Genomic DNA, 18,154 nt, shown 5'->3' with positions numbered 1-18,154 from the left:
TTGCCATCGCACGGGACGGAAGATGCACAGCCTCAGAAATAGAATGTGCACGGACCTATTAAATCGTGGGACTGATTACATAACCTGCTATACAGCACCACCAAGCCTCATTACCTGCACACCACTTCCCTAGAATCTCTCAGTCACTTCTACGATACAACAGGTGAGTTGAAATGATAGATATCGTTTCGGTTGGTTAATCTAATCTGTTCATGCAGTATGAGAGAGAAGTGGAAGAAAAAGAGGTCTCGCAGGCTCAGACGCAAACGCAGAAAGATGAGAGCCCGTTCCAGTGCGTACTCAGTTTCAGTTTATTTTTTGTACTTGCCTTGCTGAGAATAGCTTTTGCAGAGTAAACGCCCTATTGGTTGCCGAGCTTGCGAAAGCCAGGATGTCTTAAAATACAGGAACGATGCAATGTTCATGCGCCGTACGACATTGTCATCTCCGCACTATCGCTGGCCGGCTGCAAAGCCTCGTGCAGTTCTCCCATGCCGTGGGGGTGCATGTACTTCAACTGTTCCGTTGTTGAAGCTACCTTTAGGTCTCAAAGTAACATGTACTTGATAAAAATGCACAACAAATATCGCTTCTTTCGTTCCAGTGTTCCACTAGCTGAGCCTTGGCGATCATTGTCCCTTGAGTTTTCTCCCTGTGTTACGTTAATGGTCGTCGTAAATATAAGGTGATTATAGCACGTAGTACACTTGTTAGTGCAAAATACAATGTGTATATTCAGTTGAATATTGGATATCTAAGCGTGACCGTAGTATATCCGACATCCGACTCGATAGCTATCCGAGACGCGTCCTCAATACATTTCACTCGGAACCAGAGCTTCATAGCGCGCTTTGCTACCAGTATTCTCTATTCTTTTTATTTCTCTTTATTTTGTTTGCTGGCCAGAACAGCACCTTGCATAAGTTGTTGCTGAACCAGTTCTTCACGCTCAACATCGCTCGCACCAGCGGCTTCGAGTTTTCAACAAATCCTCCAGTTCAATACATATCATCTCAAGAGCAGAGTCTGGGGTTACGCTTGAAACTTAGAACATCCTTGCCTCGATATCGCCAGCGACACACTCACAATGAAGGGAGCCGGACCCAAAATCATCATCAAACCTCGCCTCGGGAGAGGAGGGGGGGTCTCACGAAAGTCACGCACCCCTGTAGCCCCACCACCAGGCTCCTCAGAAGAAGAAGGAGAAATCCAAGAGAACGAAAACCCGTCCGACACAGCTAGCAACTCCCCATCCAATGACGCAGAAGAAGACGATAAAATGAATGTCGCTGAGAGCGTTGCGGGCACGAATGATGTTATGGAGGGGAGTGAGGCTGAGAAAGAGGATGAAGACGCTACTGAGGCTGGGGATGAGGGTGAGTTGGATGGTGTGGATCGAACAACGGCGCCGAGACCGAGAGGGAGGCCGAGAGGACGGGGAAAGGGAGCGGCGCCAACTGTTCCTCGAGCGCGGGGCCGCCCACGCGGTTCAGGGAGAGGAAGGGGTAGGGGTCGTGGGCGAGGTGGACTCACGATTAAGCTTCCAAGGAGGGACGAAGACGGACAGGGTGAAGGTGAAGGAGACGGTCTAGAGGACATCGGAGAGGAAGGCCAGGCTCTTGAAGCGGAAGAGCGCGAAATCATGGGCGGTGGAAAGCCTTTCAAAAAGATACAAGGAAAAATATATATTATCGATAATGACGAGATCGTCACAGAAGATGACCCCAAGGGCGATACGAAAATCGACGTGAATGGCAATTTATTGGGAGGTGGGTTGACGCTTCTTACTACAGCGCGTTTTATATGATCCATTTCTAACGGTAAATCTCGTGTCACAGGACGTCGATTCAAAGCACAGACATTTAGTCTTCCAGGTCGCCATCCCGATCGACTATACATGTTAGCTATCGATGCTGCTCGGTCTTCTGGCTTTCGCGATTCTCTGTACTACTTCCGTCGAAATCTGCTTGCGCTCAAGCTCAATGCTACACAACCAGAGAAGGAATACCTCATCGAGGCAGGAAAACTAGGCTCACATTTACGTACGAGAAGCGTCACCCTCATCACTGCCAGAAGTGCATACAAGCTACACGGCGCGAAGATGATTCTAGGTATGTCAATCATTCATGTCGTGCATGTATGCGCCTCTGTACTCACCAATGTGGCCAGAGGGCAAATGGATCGACGACGATTACTACGAAGAAAAAGTACTGCAAGAAATCACAGAGAGGGGTCTTAAACCTGGTGATCTGGTGGGCGACTTGACAGAACCCCAAACCAACACCAACGAGGCTGCTACGCTCGCTGCGACTATGCAAGCGAAGGTTGACCGAGGTGGTGGACTGGGTATATATCGTGCAGGAGGACCTACGACGATATTCGGTGGCTCAGGCTGGGGGCCGTATAGCGATGGTCCGCTGAATGCGGTACGAAAGTCGGTCCTGAATAGGGATGGACTCAACGAGGAGAACTGGATGCTCATCGCTGCCCAGAGAACGCTGGAGGCCAGCGAGGAGTGGGCAAAGATAAGGAAAGAAACTCTCAAGGTGTGCGGAGGAATTTTGGCAGAGACTCTGGGTAAAGGCAAGGAAAAGCAGAAGCCTGATGATGATGGAAACGGAAACAAGACCTCTAAGAGGGCTGCGACTGAAGAGACTGAGGGGGAAAGGAAGAAGAAGAGAGTGCGAAGCGACGAAGATGACTTGCCTATGGGCATCTACGAACCTCACTCTGGGATAGTGCACTGTGAGTTTGCTGATTTCATCAATCTTAATATGTCACTTATGGTTTGTAGATCGCGGAGACACGCAGCCATCTCGATGTCGCTGGGAAGCTCTTCCTGATTCTTCTGAGAAACGACGTGTGCTAGGCGGTACCAAGGCTGGCAATGGTGCATGGGCACTTGCATGGATAGACACAGTGATGGAAGTATCGACCATCGACGAATCTGGACCCAGTGCCAAAGAGAGGAACGAGGCTTTGGCCTCCATAGACGGTGAATTAACATAGCACTAATATTTCTCATAATTTATTAGTTTCAGTGTGAGTACTAGACCACCTCTTCTTCCGTTGACATAGAACGCCCCCTTGTCTGTATTTCTAATGATATGCGCAGTGTATTCTAGGATGTCTGTTTCCAATCATAAGATGGTTCAGACTCGAGGTTGGTCACAAGCCCAGAGCAGCTGGATCGTTTATAAGTTAGTATATCATATGTGTCGATGCATCGTTACAAACAGCAGACTTGTCAGGTATGTACTCTAGCATGCCAAATTTTTATCATCCTACAGCTCGTAAGAGACAATACAACATTCCTCCCAAAAATGCCAATTTAAGCGAAGTGGAACAAACCACTTTTACTCTTTGCAAACCTCCATAGGCAGCCGGCTCACCAGCCGTCCTGTCCACGTACGAAACCGCAAACAGCGGGGACAACGCCACCCTCGTCACATACGGCGCCAGCGGTTTCCACAGAACCATCTTGTACATGCCATCCACATCTTGCCCTCTTCCGCAATGGCACAGCGGATCGGAATCGGCATCATCCGCGTTTCCGAGAGGGGGGATTTTCGCTTGAGATTTTTGATACTCGCAATGGTCTGCGTGCTTCCACGACGAGCGGCATCTTTCGACAAAGGCTGGGAGGGCCTGCCTCCAGATCTTCATTTCATGCGGGGAGACTGATATGTTTTCTATGTTTCCTTGAGCTGTCAGTTCTGCGAGGGGCTTTGCGAGCTCTTTCGAAATTGTCGGGTTTAGCGGAAGCACAAATCCGTCACAAACTACCGTATGAGAGCCTAGGTCGTATTTCAGATCGTCGATGAAGAAAACCATTCCTTGATCACGATTGCCTGCGCCCTTGTCTCGCCATGCAAAGAGCCGCTGCACCGATTTGCCCTGGATACCACTCGAGTGGACGAGCATCGTGTGCAGGGTGTTGTTGAGGAGCTGTAGGGCATCCCTCGCACAAGTGAGCCTTGGCGACTTCTCGCGAGGAGATGCCATGGAAGCGATGTGCGGTTGCAGCCATTGGTCAATCTTGGATCCATACACGTCGAGGCTGGGAAGACGGGCCAGATCAAGACGATGGACGTTCCAGGGACTGATGCATTCTCCTGTCTGAATCATAGGAAGCAGATCAAACCCTATACCATCGGGCTTGGACGAGCAAGACGCAGGAACCGCAACCTGCAAGGATGAGCATACACATATTCAGATATTGGAAAAAAACTCGGCGGCTCAACTCCACTTACCTCGATATACGATGGAGACCCGACTCGGAGCTTATGCTCACTCCCTACGACTGGGAATGGATATATGATATCTTGTATACCGCTACCGACGGTGACTCTCAGAACGCAGGGCGAAATCTGGACGACGAGGGGTTTAGCTCCCAACGCCAACACGTTCTTAATTTCCTCGTCTTGAACTGTCATCCTACACGTCAAAAAAGCAACCACCCCGCGCCGCTCGTCCAACTCAACCGATATGGCGCCGGACAGCCCGATTGAATCAACAACACCCGCGACCGCGGGATAAGGAGGGGGCAGAGGCGACGCAGGCCTCACGCGCGACACGGGTCGTCCAGGCAAGACATGCACCTGACGCCTGTCCAGCAGCTTCGCACTGAACACGACGAGCCTCATCCCGAGCTTGCTCATGAGAAGCACCGCCGCGGGCGTGCTTCTGACCGAGAGACACACGCTGAGGGCGTCTGGGGACTCGATATCAGTGAGTAGCCTGGCGGGTATCGTAAACGAAGCCACGAGCGGCGAGCTTCCCGTCCAGCCTTTCGGGTCCTGCTCTATGGTCACCTGTGGGTGGGCATCGCTGCCCGATGATACGACGTTCCCAAACGAGACGTGGACGGCAGTGAACGTGTTCTGAGACCACTTTCCCTGGATGTCGCACTGCAATAAAGGCGTGCCAGCGTCGTCCAGCGAGCTCTTTAGAGCAGATATCCTCTCCCTCGGGATAATCAAGATGATGCGGACGAGAGGAGGGACGGTATCCCAACTCGAGAACCGACCGGTACTCGGGACTGTGTTGTGATAGATGGGAACAGTGTATACCCCATGGAGGTGCAACAGCCCGCACAAGTCTTGATAATGAAGCGTGTCCATTTTAAGCGAGGTGTCCGCGTCCTCCAAGACGAAAAAACGATCCATGACTTGTAGCCATGCTCCGTCAGATACGCCGAGCCTGTCTCGAACGAGGCGAAGGAACAACACGAAGCTCTCCCGTGTGCAATGAATGATGTTCGAGCCACTGACCGCCTCTGCCAGATTCCCCTGATTCAGTCTCCAAAAATGCCCAGAGTCTTCTTTTTCGAACATGCTGCGATAGATGTCGTAGAGGATGGTCCCCAGTTGGGATGGGTCGAAGACGGGTGGGGCAGTTGCATCTTGGGAAGAGGCGATGCGATCGACGGAACTAGGTGACTTCCATGCTGTTACTTGGCCCACCTGTTGGGCGTTATATCGAGTAGTGAAGCCTGAAAGATAGTCAGAGGGGCACAACCCAAGGAGAAGGCCCATAACCGTTATATCTCCATACAAACGCTCTCTGAAGTCCTTCTCCAAGCCATCTCCGTGAGAAAAAAGAGACTCGGTGTAAAGAACGCTAGAAGGGGCGGAAGATAGCAAAGGGACGGAAGCAACTAGAATATTCAAAAGTCCCACATGGTCTTCGATGTTCGAGGTATCGATGACATCAAAAGTGGAAGGAGCACCGCCAGATATGTATTCGTCTCTGTTGAGCTCGATGTGCTGCGTTGTCCATTGCGCAAGGGGAATGTCTAGGTCGCAGGTGCTTGTCATCGCAAAAGCTCGGAGGGCACGGCATATTACCGTGGCATCTCCGACAATAAAGCGAATGACGGGAAAAGAAGCGGAGGAGGTGGACGTGAGGAAAGTGAAGCACCAATCACTGAATTCAGTCTTGGCAGCTTTGACAGCATCTTCGACGGCCACCTCGTCATTTGCGCTTCCGAACAAAGCGGCAAGATGAAAAGGAGTCAACGGATCAGTTCCATAGTGAACAGAGCAGCCCTCCCCAGCTAAAGAATAGACAAAGGTGGGGTTGATTATCGTGGCCGCATCGATCGCTTGCGCATGGGTGAACGTGACCCCTGTTTTCCAATAGTTCTGGAATTGGTCAGACATGGTCTTGGTCGCCTTCATCATCAGCGGGCCCGAAGAACGTGCTGCATTGCAAGGCCTTCCGCTCATACGCAATATCTTCTGCGATTGTCTGGTGAAAGCGTCATTGATGGATTGGGTTCGCTTTCGCGGTAAATTCTGCATCTGGACATAGAGCGACCAGTGACGCCTAAGTTCTTTGAGGGTGTATTGAGTACACATCTTGATGCAACGACCATAAGAGGAAGCATTCCAGTCCTTGAGGGTGCTGGAAAGTCCCAAGAGCTTCTTGCATTGCTTTACCAGAGTCGAGTGCGAGTCCTTGTCCAAACGGAAGTGGAAAAATATGTTCCAGATGATAGTGCAAGGTTGGTTATCCACCACCATCGTCAATAGGATAACATTGCGGGCTAAAATGGACAGACGTGTCAAAGGGCACAAAATGGAGTGTGAGCATTGCATGTACCCAATATAGCTGGATCTATGTCACAGCAGGTGAAGTCAAGCCTACGACTGACTGTATCTGAGTCAGTTTCTGTTATGGACTTCTCTATTATCACTTACGGTGCGCGGTGTCACAATAAATGGTGTACAAGACGTTGCGTGCATCACCACAACCTAGCAGTAAGATATTGGCGGGCGCTTCAGGGGGAAGGTCCCTTGTTAAGCAAGTAGCGCTAGTATTGCCTATAGCGTAGAAGAAGTATTTGCCGGGCCAGACTAGTGGATGAGCCATGGGGTTATAAGCAAGGATGACGGGAGGGGGGGAACGCTGGATAGGGACATTAGGACTTTGATGCCAAACTTGCGACGTGGTTTGCCAGCTGTGAACCATGAGGCAAGCGGCAGAGTCCGGGACACGATGTAACTCTTAAGGGGTATGCATGGTGATCGTCCCGTTAGCGAATACAGTGACTCACGGATAGACAGGGTTCATAGTACCTACCGCAACGGACAACGGCGATCCAAATGTGCTACATTCATATCCCAGTGTCACACTGAGAGTATAAGCGGAGGGTAGATTGCATGCAGCTTCGGAATAGTAACGTTACAATCGAAAAAGACGGTAACTAATCTGAATGCGTACCCTCATAGATCCAGCCTTGAGATAAATGAACTTGAAGACTTCCACAAGCACCGGTCTTGAGATCGGTCGTGATCTAACATATAATGATGGGATCATGTTGAAAAAGCGTTAGCATACTGCAGGCGAGTTTTCAAGTCTTGTTGAAGCTGGATGTGGCCTGGGATGAACTCATGATGGCAGTGAAGCATGAACATCGCTTATGAGATGACGTCTCGATGCCGTAAAAACCACTCCGACCTCAAGTTTCTCAAGTGTAACGCTGTATTACAGAAACCACCACAGGTGTCCTAATGGCGCCCGAGAACAACACTTCGCGTTCATGAGCGGCCATGTGTCAATCCACGGAACTTGATACAATCTAAATAATGTTGAGATGGTACTGATGCACTGTACATAGGATATGACATGCTTGACACTGATAGCCAACAAAAGAAAAGAGTGAGGTTGTACTCACTACACGTCGAGTCTCCATGTATTCTCGTAGTATCTCTTCCTGCCTCGCCCTTTCACACACCACGCGCCATGCACAGTTATATTGATCGGATACGGTCTCTACGTTGTTCAGATGGTCCAATTTGTCTCCAAAGTACTGTGAACGTGTGTGATGAGCCTTTAGTGAAGTACATTTCTTCTCTGCAGCTGGAAAGAGTTTCTTCAAGGAGTGAAAGATGGTATTGACAAAAGAGTAGCTCTGGTGGTCATTAACATTGACGAGTGGTGCAAGATTGCAATTAACAACCATGCACCCCTCGTCGAACGTTGACCACCCTCACTGCAGTAAAAGACTTTCGGTGAAGGGGAGTTGAGAAAATGTCGCGCATGGGTTCTGGATCATTATATTCTCTGAGCACGCAGATGGGGTCGTCAGAAAGCGAAGGAGCTGAGGGAGGTGGTGGATTTGTGAGAAGAATGGCTGGACTGGCCATCGATATCGAGAAGATGCTATCACATGACCGTCAACTAGCGCATGAATTGAGGTCAAAACCACTCCGACTCTGGCGCTGTCACGATGCAACTACTCAAATCCAGCCTTGCACTCTCAAAACTATCCAAGTCTCGCATCGCATCCCCGTCCGCGCGTGCCATTTCCATTTCCACCTCGTCACGTCCCACCGCGATACTGAGCAACCACGCACGCCCACTACTACCTCGGACAACCGCCCAGATCTGTATACGCTCCCACATCTCCCGATGCTACTCCTCCGCCAGCGACACACCCGCGCCACACGACCCAGGCCAAACCACCTCAGACCCCACCCGCCCCGACATCTTCTACCACCTCGTCTCCCTCCCCCCCTCTTCCTCGCCCTCCGTCCCCGCATACGCCATCTCCTTCCTACCCACACCGCCCCCCTCACCCCACTCCAGCACCGTCCTCGGCTGGCTACCCGCAGTTGCAGACGGGGGCGACCAAGAGGCGGGATTGAATGACTTTCAGGAGAACCGTGAGTCGGCTAGTCTTTTTTTTCGTCGCTGTACACCAACTCGTTCCTTACCGTGTCCCAGCAAAATTCCGCGCCCTACTCCACCAAGCTATCCAGACAGGCTTGCGGGAGGGAGCAGACGACATCCAGATCAACGGAGCCCTGCAGCTCCAAAATGGCTGGATGCACATCCACGGTATGTCCTCCCTCCCCTAACACGCCCCTCTCTCCCTCTCCTTCAAGTCTCACTGGGGCTGACAACCCTCATCATTTTTTTTCGTGGTGATGAAAGACGAAAGGAACGTCCCAGCACTCGGACGCGTCGGCGACCCGGATGACATCTTGGCTTCCGTCTTAGTAGAGGACAGCAAGGCAAGTTTCCTCGAAGCAGCACACTCCCCTCTCGTTGAACGCTCTCCCAGATCCAACCCGAAACGTACCAATCCATGCCCTCTTATCGTTTATGCACCGTCGATGGCCCAACTCAACTCACTGACGGACTGGCACTCAAGCTAAAGCGTTTACTGGAGGAGACGGCAGCAGTGGAGCAGCGCAGCTAACCTGCCGAGACATACGCATTTAATATAGATTTCATACGCTCGTTGAATGTACTTATGGCCAGTGGCTATATATCTTCAATGATCATGCATTACGTTTCACCCATGCTCCTTGTGACTTGGCCTCGAGTGCCAGCAGGTGCTACAGCGCGCGGTCACAAACGCAGTCACCGAGCAATAACCATGATTGATATGTCGTTTGGCATTTGTTGCTGTTCCCATTTCGCCCCTCTGCTCAAGTCCTATTCATACGTGCATTCGATTCACCTTGTGATCATACCGTACTGTATACACATTATAGACTTTATTCGAACTTTGAGGCTTTCAGGATATTCTCATTCTTTATTCAGGGCGTCACGCTGCTTGTATCAGATATCGCATCTCACAGTCAAACCGCTTACGCCAGATGCCTTTGTGCTCCACTCGATTCAAACACTACCTACATATGCTGAAATAACGGTACCAAGTAGGCTACCGTGTTGGGATACGACTGGTTTCCCAGACAGCCCGCATAGCCGACGTCGACGATGCTGGGCGCTGATCCAGACGAAGGAGGGGACGCAAGCACGTCGCTGCTGAACACCAAGCCCAGAATGAAAAGGCCGAAGCTGAGCATTCCAGAAGAGAGCCGATGAGACGCCCTCGAGGAGAACGCTGCCGCTCCTTCCGCCTCCATCTATATAGCTGGCAGGTAAAAAGAGATCACAAGTTGCGGGATGGCCACGGTGCATGTTCGGGTGGGATCACGAGGCATCATATGGGCCTTGTCATAGAATGCATTTTACGATATAACCATGGAATTTTTGGCAGCGAAGCCTGCGATGCTCACGAGGATGGAAGAAGAGAGTCGCAAGATCTTCCACAGGACTCGGGAAACGGTTATTACGGACCACGGTGAGGCCGTCGGAATCATGATTATAGATTTCTTTGTCATTATTCGCAGCGACATCCTCCATAAACATTTGGCAACTATCTGGGGATCGTTATAACATAGCAGCATGGGAGTCTAAGTGGCACTATCAAACTACCCGCTTTCGAACCGTCGCGATGATTTAACTACACTAGAGGCCTGGCACGGTACCTACACCTGAAACAGTGTACTAAAATATACATGGACATGTTAACGATGACGAGTCATAGATTCCGCTCTGTGAAAATAAATAATAGGAAAGATATGGCATGTTTGACAGCTTTGCTGTCTTCCTGGCTACGACTGTGATACAGATCCTTGTTAGTTTTGAAAGTAGTAATGCTCAAATGGACTCACGAACAAACTTGACATCCCTTCTTCAGGCCGGGGCCGCCGCATTGTCAGGCTGACAGTCTTCGTATTCACGTAGTCTGGCTTTGAGCTGGGCTATTTCAGCCAGTCTTTCAGCGTCGCGGCGCGCACTTTCAGCCTTGAGTTGCTCTCGTTCCGCATTACCTTCGTCTCTCCCAGTTTGAATCAACTGTCGATGGGTTTAAACAAATTAAGTAATAGACAGCAAAATACGACAGCGAGAGTTTACTCACTTTACGTCGACTTTCTTCTCGTTTTCTCTGTTCCTCCCTCACCCTGTCACACGCCTCACTCCATGCCCTGTCATATTCTTCAGATATCGTCTCTATACTGTTACGATGGTCGAATTTCAACCCGTGATAGTTGCCGCGCATGTCGTGTGAACTACACTTCTCCTCTGCATTTGGAAATAGTTTCTTCAACGTGTCAAACACGGTATTCGCAAACCAGTAGCACTGGTGCTCATAAAGATTGTAGAGCGGGGCGTGTTTGTTGATGACTTTCAACAGGATGCATAGCTGCCGAACAGAAGGCGATAAATAATTTCCGGTGATATTGGAGGGACAAGACTCGGAGAATGTAAGGGTACAGAGCTCCCTGTATGGTTTATACGGTTTAGTCAACTCCGTTTTATCGTCTTCTTTGGTGATGACAATACGATCATGGGCAGGAGTATCGGAGACTGACGGTGACACAATGGCAGAGCCTAGAGGGGTATGAACAGACGAGTTGGGTGACGGAGCGGAGGGTGAACGGTCGACGACCACAAGTGCCTTGGCCGTGATGTTTGGGTCCGGGTAGCAAACGGAAATCAACAAGAATTCGTGTTTCTTGTCGTCTTTGCATTTACAAAACACGATGTGGTCGATATAACAATTTGTGGACCTATCGTCTAAGCAAAGCTGCCGCTCCCATGACTCAGGTCCCATAGGCCCGATGACGCCCTCCTGGAATATGCCAAAAATGTCGTTTGGATAAGGCATGTGTGGTCGAAAAAGAGTCGAGTAGATGTTATGGAGAATAAGAGAAAAACGACCTGAACCCATCTTTAATCTGTAGCTGGTGAGGGCTGTAAGGGCTGAGGGTGTTTCAAGTTCCAGAGGGTCTGACCGTCTTCAATGGCGCTGGCAATGCTATGATATGACAGTCTATCAAATCAAACTTCTAACAAGCTCGTGTACTACACATGTCTCGTACATAAGCGCCCATAAGCACCCATAAACGTCCAGTAAATTGCCGTGAGAATGTTCACGATGTCTACATATGGGCAACTTGAACATCCTGTTCGGACTCGGTGCAAGTAATCCAGTACACCCTACACCAATCATTCTCCTGGGGTCCATGCTTGAATGACAGTCTGAATACTCGCTTTCAATGGCCAGTGCACTTCAAACCCAGAAGATAAATTATCAACCGAGTAGTGCTTGGGTCGTGCTACCAAAAAAATAACCTTGAACTTTTCACCGGTCACCTGTAAATCAATGGAGCGGCACACAGCTTTTGAACAAGTGGCCTGGTATACATATCAGAGCAAATCCCTCGTATAACGTCACCATCATCAGACATCTCAATCAACTCGATGGACTGAAATAGTCGAGCATTCATTACATCAACTTATAGTCATAGAACACTGATTCGTTTACAGAGGCCCTCAGTGAACAAATAGCATCGTAGCCAGTCAGGGGTCTGCGGGAAGGTATGACTCGGACGTGTCAAATCACGGTAACTGTAGGGAATATTTTTATTTTGCCCTTCACCCTCACATCGCATGAGTCACAATCGTAAGTATCTCTCCTTCCAAATCAGGGGAAGATTCTCATTATCATGATGGACACTATCACTGATGACGGTTCGTGGTCATCTCCTTAGGGCCCAAGCAACGTGTATTTCACTTCGGTTACTCCCCTACCGTTCATTGCGCATGGAAATATCCTACTCCAGTGTCAGCAATGTCAGCTGTCAATGGACGAAAGCAATTGTCGCAATACACCGAGACGTCAGCATGAGCTTGATGTACCTGTACCTGTGCTTGTGCCGCTAGCTGGGATCATGACGCGTTTTGATTCATCAGCGTAGCCTCGCATAAACGTATAGCCTGTATCAACAGCATTCCAGATTTGAAGTCAAGTTTGAACAGGGTAAGATTTGTTCAACCTATCAATTCCACACACCCTAAAACTTTGATGCACGTACTAGGTTTTAGCCTTAACCAGCACATCGTGGAATTGAGAAGCTCTCTACTGACGCTTTACTGTTTAGCACTTTATCATGGCAGGGGTGGACAGCGTGATTTATCGGGGGCTAATGTATCTCCCTGAAACAGTGCTGTCAAGCTAAGTTATCACCCATTCACCATAAGTTAGTGTGCTATCTCATGATGGCGTAGTTCTGTGAATATTTACCGACTAATGGAATACTTCTCCCTGGAAAATGGATATTGTCATGCTTTGTATATGGCTGACTTCGACTTGCATTCTAATCTCTGCTCGACTTCCATGCACTTTTTTTCATGCCCCACAAATATCACAGCAAAATTCCGCGCGGTGCTCCATCGGGCTATCCAGACCGGCTTGCGGGAGGGAGCAGACAACATCCAGATCAACGAAGCCTTGCAGCTCCAAATCGGCTGGATGCACATCCACGGTAAGTCCTCCCCCAACACTTTCCTCTCTTCGCATTGTGATTGTGATGGGGGCTAACAACCTCCCCTCTCGTTACATGCTCTCCTAGATCCAACCCGACACGTACCAAGCCATGCCCTCTTATTATTTATCAGATACCAGACAAATTTCCAGCGGAATAGACGTGTACAGCCTACCACCAAAAGGGTGGTACGGCCCGCTGCAAAGTCTTAGATAATAAAATGCATGCAAAAGTGGCAACAGTACTGACATTCTGAGCATGCTATCCCTACAAACCATATAAGAAAATAAAACACCACACCATAGTATACCAAGTTGTTTGGGTTTGATTTAATACAATAAGGTGTCTTAGGTCTTGTAGAAGAGTCTGAGCTATATTCAAAGTAAGTACCTAATAAGATAAGATGTCTATACTAGGGATCAGATAGGTATTCAAAAGGGGGGAAATAAGTGAGTCTCACCTCAGATCTCATAGAAGAGTCTGAGGTAGTACATGACAAAACCGGATAAACCCGGTCTCTGCCGAAGCAGCCATTGTTCTCCATGGAGCACAGCCACCACTCCATGGAGTCACCATTGTACTCCTAGGAGTCATTATACTATAGCGAGTAGCACCTCCGACTATAAGTAGTAGGGGGCTTAGTATAGAAATACCTCAGTTGTTTCTATAGCTGTTACAACCAAGAGTTAGTTACTCTGGCGCACACAAGAACACACTATAAAGGTAGTGATGATGAGGGAGTGGTTACCCCTTAAGCTGCAGAGAGTTTGTTGGTATACAACAGGAGGACTCGCTGAGGAGTCTCCTTGATCTATTGTGTAAGGACCATTTCATTATTTTCTTATCTTCGCTATGTCTTGGTTCTCGAACGCTTTTCCCGTTACACCTCTGGCTCTAGGGCTAGAGGTATCCTTTGCCGTTTTACTTCTCATAGCCCTCACAGGCTTTCTTAACCATTGCTACCATTTTATATCACAGATCAGAGACTGGGTATTGCTCCCAGCCAGCCAGCACACGGAGTAAGGACTGGTAGTAGGCATCTCGCCAACCAGCTCCAAGCCTCAATAAAGCCTGGTTATACTAATAACGCCTTATTCAGGATCGTACCTCATTATGAGGATACGGTTCCTGAACACACGTGACAATCCTCTATTATTAGTACAAGTCTCTCACCTGCTGATTAATCAAGTTAAAAGTCGTACAATAGTTACTCTCCCTTTTTCTTATTGGTCGATTGATTCCTCAGACCACTTTTCATATATTCTCCTTTCGGTCTGAGGAACAAACAGTTCACTATATAAAGCCTTACCTATTCATGTATGGCTCCTTAGTTTTCTATTACTGAATTTACCCGCTTTACTCCTCAACGAAAACCTTTGAAGCTTACCTCTCAAAGTCCTCTACTTGCTATACATACTAGCATCTGTCAACCTCAAGCTCATCGAACCCTTTACTCCCTGCAAGTGCAGAAGGAGACAGGTTTTGTTTTTGTTATAGTTTATCGTTGCCTCACATATTGGGGTATATATACTAATACAGAATGTTTGTACTTATGTACTGTACAGTTGATAAAGTCAGTGGCTGATGATGTCATGGGGCCTAGCCCGCATGACCAGCTCCACTGTGTGAGAGAGTTGTATCTAAAAATAAGAAGAAAGCAATGCGGCACAAGAAAGAGGAGTTTGAACAAAAGGGGAAGTGCCGCGTGGCACCATGTGTGAAAGCTAAAGTATACAAGGTTAAAACGGAGAATGAAAATGGAGGAAAGGTCCGAAAATTGTGTTATCGTAACACTACCCCCCTTCTAAGGCTCGACTTCGAGGCGAGACCAAATACCGGCGGTGGTAGTTAAATTTTCGGGCATAGTTTGAAAAAGAGAATTACAAAAGTTTTGAATCCATGCCTCTAAGCTTCCTAGGAGCTGAGGGATTCTTAGAATAAAATTTGTGAACAGCGTCACGGGAGTTATCCAGGTGGGCTTCTGGTTCCCACGTTCTGTCCTCGTCTCCATAGCCTTTCCATAGGACTAGGAACTCTAATTTGCCATGCTTCAAGCGTGCATCCACCACCCGTTCAACTACGAACTCTTCTTCACCTTCCTGGGTGACTACCACCGGACCGGGCCGGTCTACGCGCTGTCCCGGCAGCGGTCCTTTGTAGGGTTTCACACGGCTAATATTGACCGTGGGTACTACCCTCATTTGTTTTGGGAGTTCCAGCTCCACTGCGTTGGGTTTGACTTCCTTAATCCGGTAAGGGCCAATCCATTTTTTGGTCAGTTTTCTAGACTGCCGATCTTTTAACTTTAAGTGGTCGGTATCTAACCAAACCAGGTCGCCGACCTTGTAGTCAGGGGCCTTAGAGCGTCTATGCTCTGCCCTGTCTTTCATCTGCTCTGCAGTTTTGAATAGCGCCTTGCGTGTTTTGTCTAAGACAAACTTCATGTCTTTGGCCATGTTCCCAGCAGCCTCGTTCTTGCTTTTGCTAGGTTCTACACCCATTCTGGGGAGGTACAATCTAGTAACCTCAAATGGTGCCTTTCCTGTAGCCGACGACTGTTTGATATTGTATGAGAACTGGGCTATCTTTAGCCACTTGGCCCAATCTGTCTGCCTGTCATTAATAAATATACGGAGGTATTGTTTCAACTCCTGGTTGAGTCTCTCCGTTTGTCCATCAGTCTGCGAATGGAACACCGTTGATAATTTAGGTTTGATGCCCAGCATCCGGCATAATTCTTTTGTAAATTCGCTAGCGAATTGTGGCCCTCTATCGGAAATAACCGTCTTTGGTAATCCATGGATGGACCATATGAAACCTTTAAATAAATCTGCCGTACCAGCAGCAGTAATGGTTTTGTTGGTGGGTATAAATACCACTTCTTTGGAGAAGTGATCTACTACCACCATTACTGAATCATACCCATTTGACTCGGGCAGATCCGTTGTGAAATCAACCGATATATCCTGCCAGGGACCAGCTGGTATTGGATTTGGCATAAGTTTACCGGCCGGCGGTTGATGAGAATTTTTAGCCATGGCGCATCTCAGACAGGATTTTACGTATTCCTGTATGTCTTTGACCATGCCAGGCCACATATAGTTTCTGGAGATCAACTCCATTGTTTGTTGCCACCCAGGGTGCCCAGCCACTGGAGTGTTGTGATGTCTATCTATTGCCTTGATCCTTGCGGACTCAGGCACATAGATTTGTTTTTAAAATGAAAGAGCCCGTCTTCCCATAAATAGTTTTCATTGCTGTCAAGGCGCGCCTTCTTTTCTGAGGAGATGTCTTTCTTGAAAACTTCCAGAAGATCGGAATCCTGCCCGATTCCAACATTGGCAACCCTTGATTGGTCTATCAGGGTAACACCTTTGTTGTCATCTTCGATACCGTTGGCATGATCCTCTCTTCTGGACAAAGTGTCCGCTTTCCCTATAGAGCTTCTAGGCTTATGAATTAATTTATAATTAAACCTTGACAAGTACACTGCGTAGCGAGCCTGTCTTTGGTTCAAGTCTTGGGCCGTCATAAAATATTCCAGATTCTTATGATCGGTCCAAATTTCAAATTGGTGTCTAGCACCTTCTAAGTAGTGTCGCCAGTGCTCTAAGGCTCTAATGATGGCCAGCATCTCTTTGTCGTAAATTTGATAGTTGCGCTCCGTAGGCAACAAACTATGTGATAAATAGGCACAAGGCCTCCAAAGATCGTCAGGGCATTTAATGGATAGAACAGCCCCAGTAGCAAAATCAGAAGAGTCGGTTTCCAACTGGAACTCTTTGTCTAATTCTGGAAATGCTAATATGGGCGCTGTCCTAAACACCTGCTTAAGCTTATCAAAAGCTTCTTGTTCTTTGGCACCCCAGTGCCAAACAATGTCTTTTTTAGTGAGATTGTTCAACGGTCTCGTGATTTTTGCGAAGTTTTCAATAAACCTTCGGTAGAAATTTCCTAAGCCAAGGAAGGCCCTAACTCCTTTGACGTGAGTAGGTTCTGGCCAGTCCAATATAGCTTGAACTTCCTCAGGATCCATCCTGATTCCATTCTGGCCTATGATCATACCAAGGAAGTCTACTTCCTTCACCTTAAAATTACATTTTTTGGGTTTGACGAATAAGTCCCGTTCCTGTAAGAGTCGAAGGACTTCTTGCACAATCCTGTCATGCTCAGCCTCATCATCCGACTTCGTAAATATCAACAAATTGTCAATGTAAATGACGACACAGTTTTCCATATCCGCAAAAATCTCGTTCATCATGCTCTGGAAGGTTGCCGGTGAGTTGGTCAACCCAAAGAACATAACAAGGGGTTCAAAAGATCCTCGGTGGCACGTGAACACGGCCTTCCAAGCATCTGCTTCTTTGATTTGTACATTATTGTACCCCCATCTGAGATCCATCTTTGTCAAGATCTTGGCACCAGCCAATTTGTCTACTAGCTGACTGATCAAAGGCAGCGGATAAACATTTTTAACCGTGTGCTCATTCATGTAACAATAGTCCATAATCATACGCTTCTTTCCATCCTTTTTGGGAATGAAGAACACTGGGGACGTCATAGGGCTTTTGGAAGGTCTGATGTAACCCTTCCTAAGCTGCTCATCTATGAAGCTAGAAACCTCATCTCTTTCTGGAGCAGAGAGTGGTATCATATGTCCCTCGGTTTGAAAGTGTCCTTCAAGTCTATAGCATGGTCCCAAGGCTTAGCCTCTGGGAAGCGCTCTGATTTATGTTTTGAAAAGACTTTCCAGAAGTCATGGTACTCGGGAGGTACCAGCCTCTTAACCTCTTCCTCAGGTTTTACCTCGTCATCGTCATCATCAATCTTTTCTAGAGATTTGAGCTCATAGATGTGACTAGCATTTATTTCTTCAAGATGCTCATTGTGACGGATGTGATTCAGTTTACCCAAATTCACACACTCCTGAGGGCAACGTGACAATGTGACAACCCCTGTCTGCCAGTCGATCTCAGGATTGTGTTTAAATAGCCAGGTCCAGCCCAATATTAAATTAATCT

The 18,154-nt window shown here is 48.2% G+C and overlaps 5 protein-coding genes across 5 annotated transcripts; 3 read left to right on the top strand and 2 right to left on the bottom strand.

The window, feature by feature from the left end:
* Positions 1-132: 132 nt before the first annotated feature.
* On the top strand, positions 133-741 carry SERLADRAFT_464115 (uncharacterized protein; the record flags this gene model as incomplete). Its single annotated transcript, XM_007316845.1, has 3 exons — positions 133-163; positions 220-294; positions 352-741. The coding sequence occupies 2 exons, from the start codon at positions 220-222 to the stop codon at positions 565-567; spliced, it is 291 nt and encodes a 96-aa protein (XP_007316907.1).
* A 774-nt stretch (positions 742-1,515) lies between these two features.
* Positions 1,516-3,202, top strand: SERLADRAFT_464112 (uncharacterized protein; the record flags this gene model as incomplete). Its single annotated transcript, XM_007316844.1, has 4 exons — positions 1,516-1,769; positions 1,839-2,111; positions 2,170-2,745; positions 2,795-3,202. The coding sequence occupies 4 exons, from the start codon at positions 1,643-1,645 to the stop codon at positions 3,007-3,009; spliced, it is 1,191 nt and encodes a 396-aa protein (XP_007316906.1).
* Positions 3,203-3,279: 77 nt separating this feature from the next.
* On the bottom strand, positions 3,280-6,975 carry SERLADRAFT_436555 (uncharacterized protein; the record flags this gene model as incomplete). Its single annotated transcript, XM_007316843.1, has 4 exons — positions 3,280-4,188; positions 4,254-6,550; positions 6,607-6,657; positions 6,705-6,975. The coding sequence occupies 4 exons, from the start codon at positions 6,973-6,975 to the stop codon at positions 3,280-3,282; spliced, it is 3,528 nt and encodes a 1,175-aa protein (XP_007316905.1).
* A 3,143-nt stretch (positions 6,976-10,118) lies between these two features.
* On the bottom strand, positions 10,119-11,670 carry SERLADRAFT_464109 (uncharacterized protein; the record flags this gene model as incomplete). Its single annotated transcript, XM_007316842.1, has 4 exons — positions 10,119-10,317; positions 10,360-10,421; positions 10,476-10,659; positions 10,724-11,670. 2 exons carry the CDS (start codon positions 11,534-11,536, stop codon positions 10,498-10,500), a joined length of 975 nt encoding a protein of 324 aa, XP_007316904.1.
* A 107-nt stretch (positions 11,671-11,777) lies between these two features.
* SERLADRAFT_464107 (uncharacterized protein) lies at positions 11,778-13,419 on the top strand (the record flags this gene model as incomplete). The annotated part of the gene is made up of 4 exons (XM_007316841.1): positions 11,778-12,271; positions 12,360-12,628; positions 12,687-13,133; positions 13,221-13,419. 2 exons carry the CDS (start codon positions 12,899-12,901, stop codon positions 13,343-13,345), a joined length of 360 nt encoding a protein of 119 aa, XP_007316903.1.
* Between the last annotated feature and the right edge of the window lie 4,735 nt (positions 13,420-18,154).

This window comes from Serpula lacrymans, assembly GCF_000218685.1.
Source record: "Serpula lacrymans var. lacrymans S7.9 unplaced genomic scaffold SERLAscaffold_5, whole genome shotgun sequence".
Taxonomy (NCBI): domain Eukaryota; kingdom Fungi; phylum Basidiomycota; class Agaricomycetes; order Boletales; family Serpulaceae; genus Serpula; species Serpula lacrymans.
This window is presented reverse-complemented; position numbering and strand designations above follow the sequence as displayed.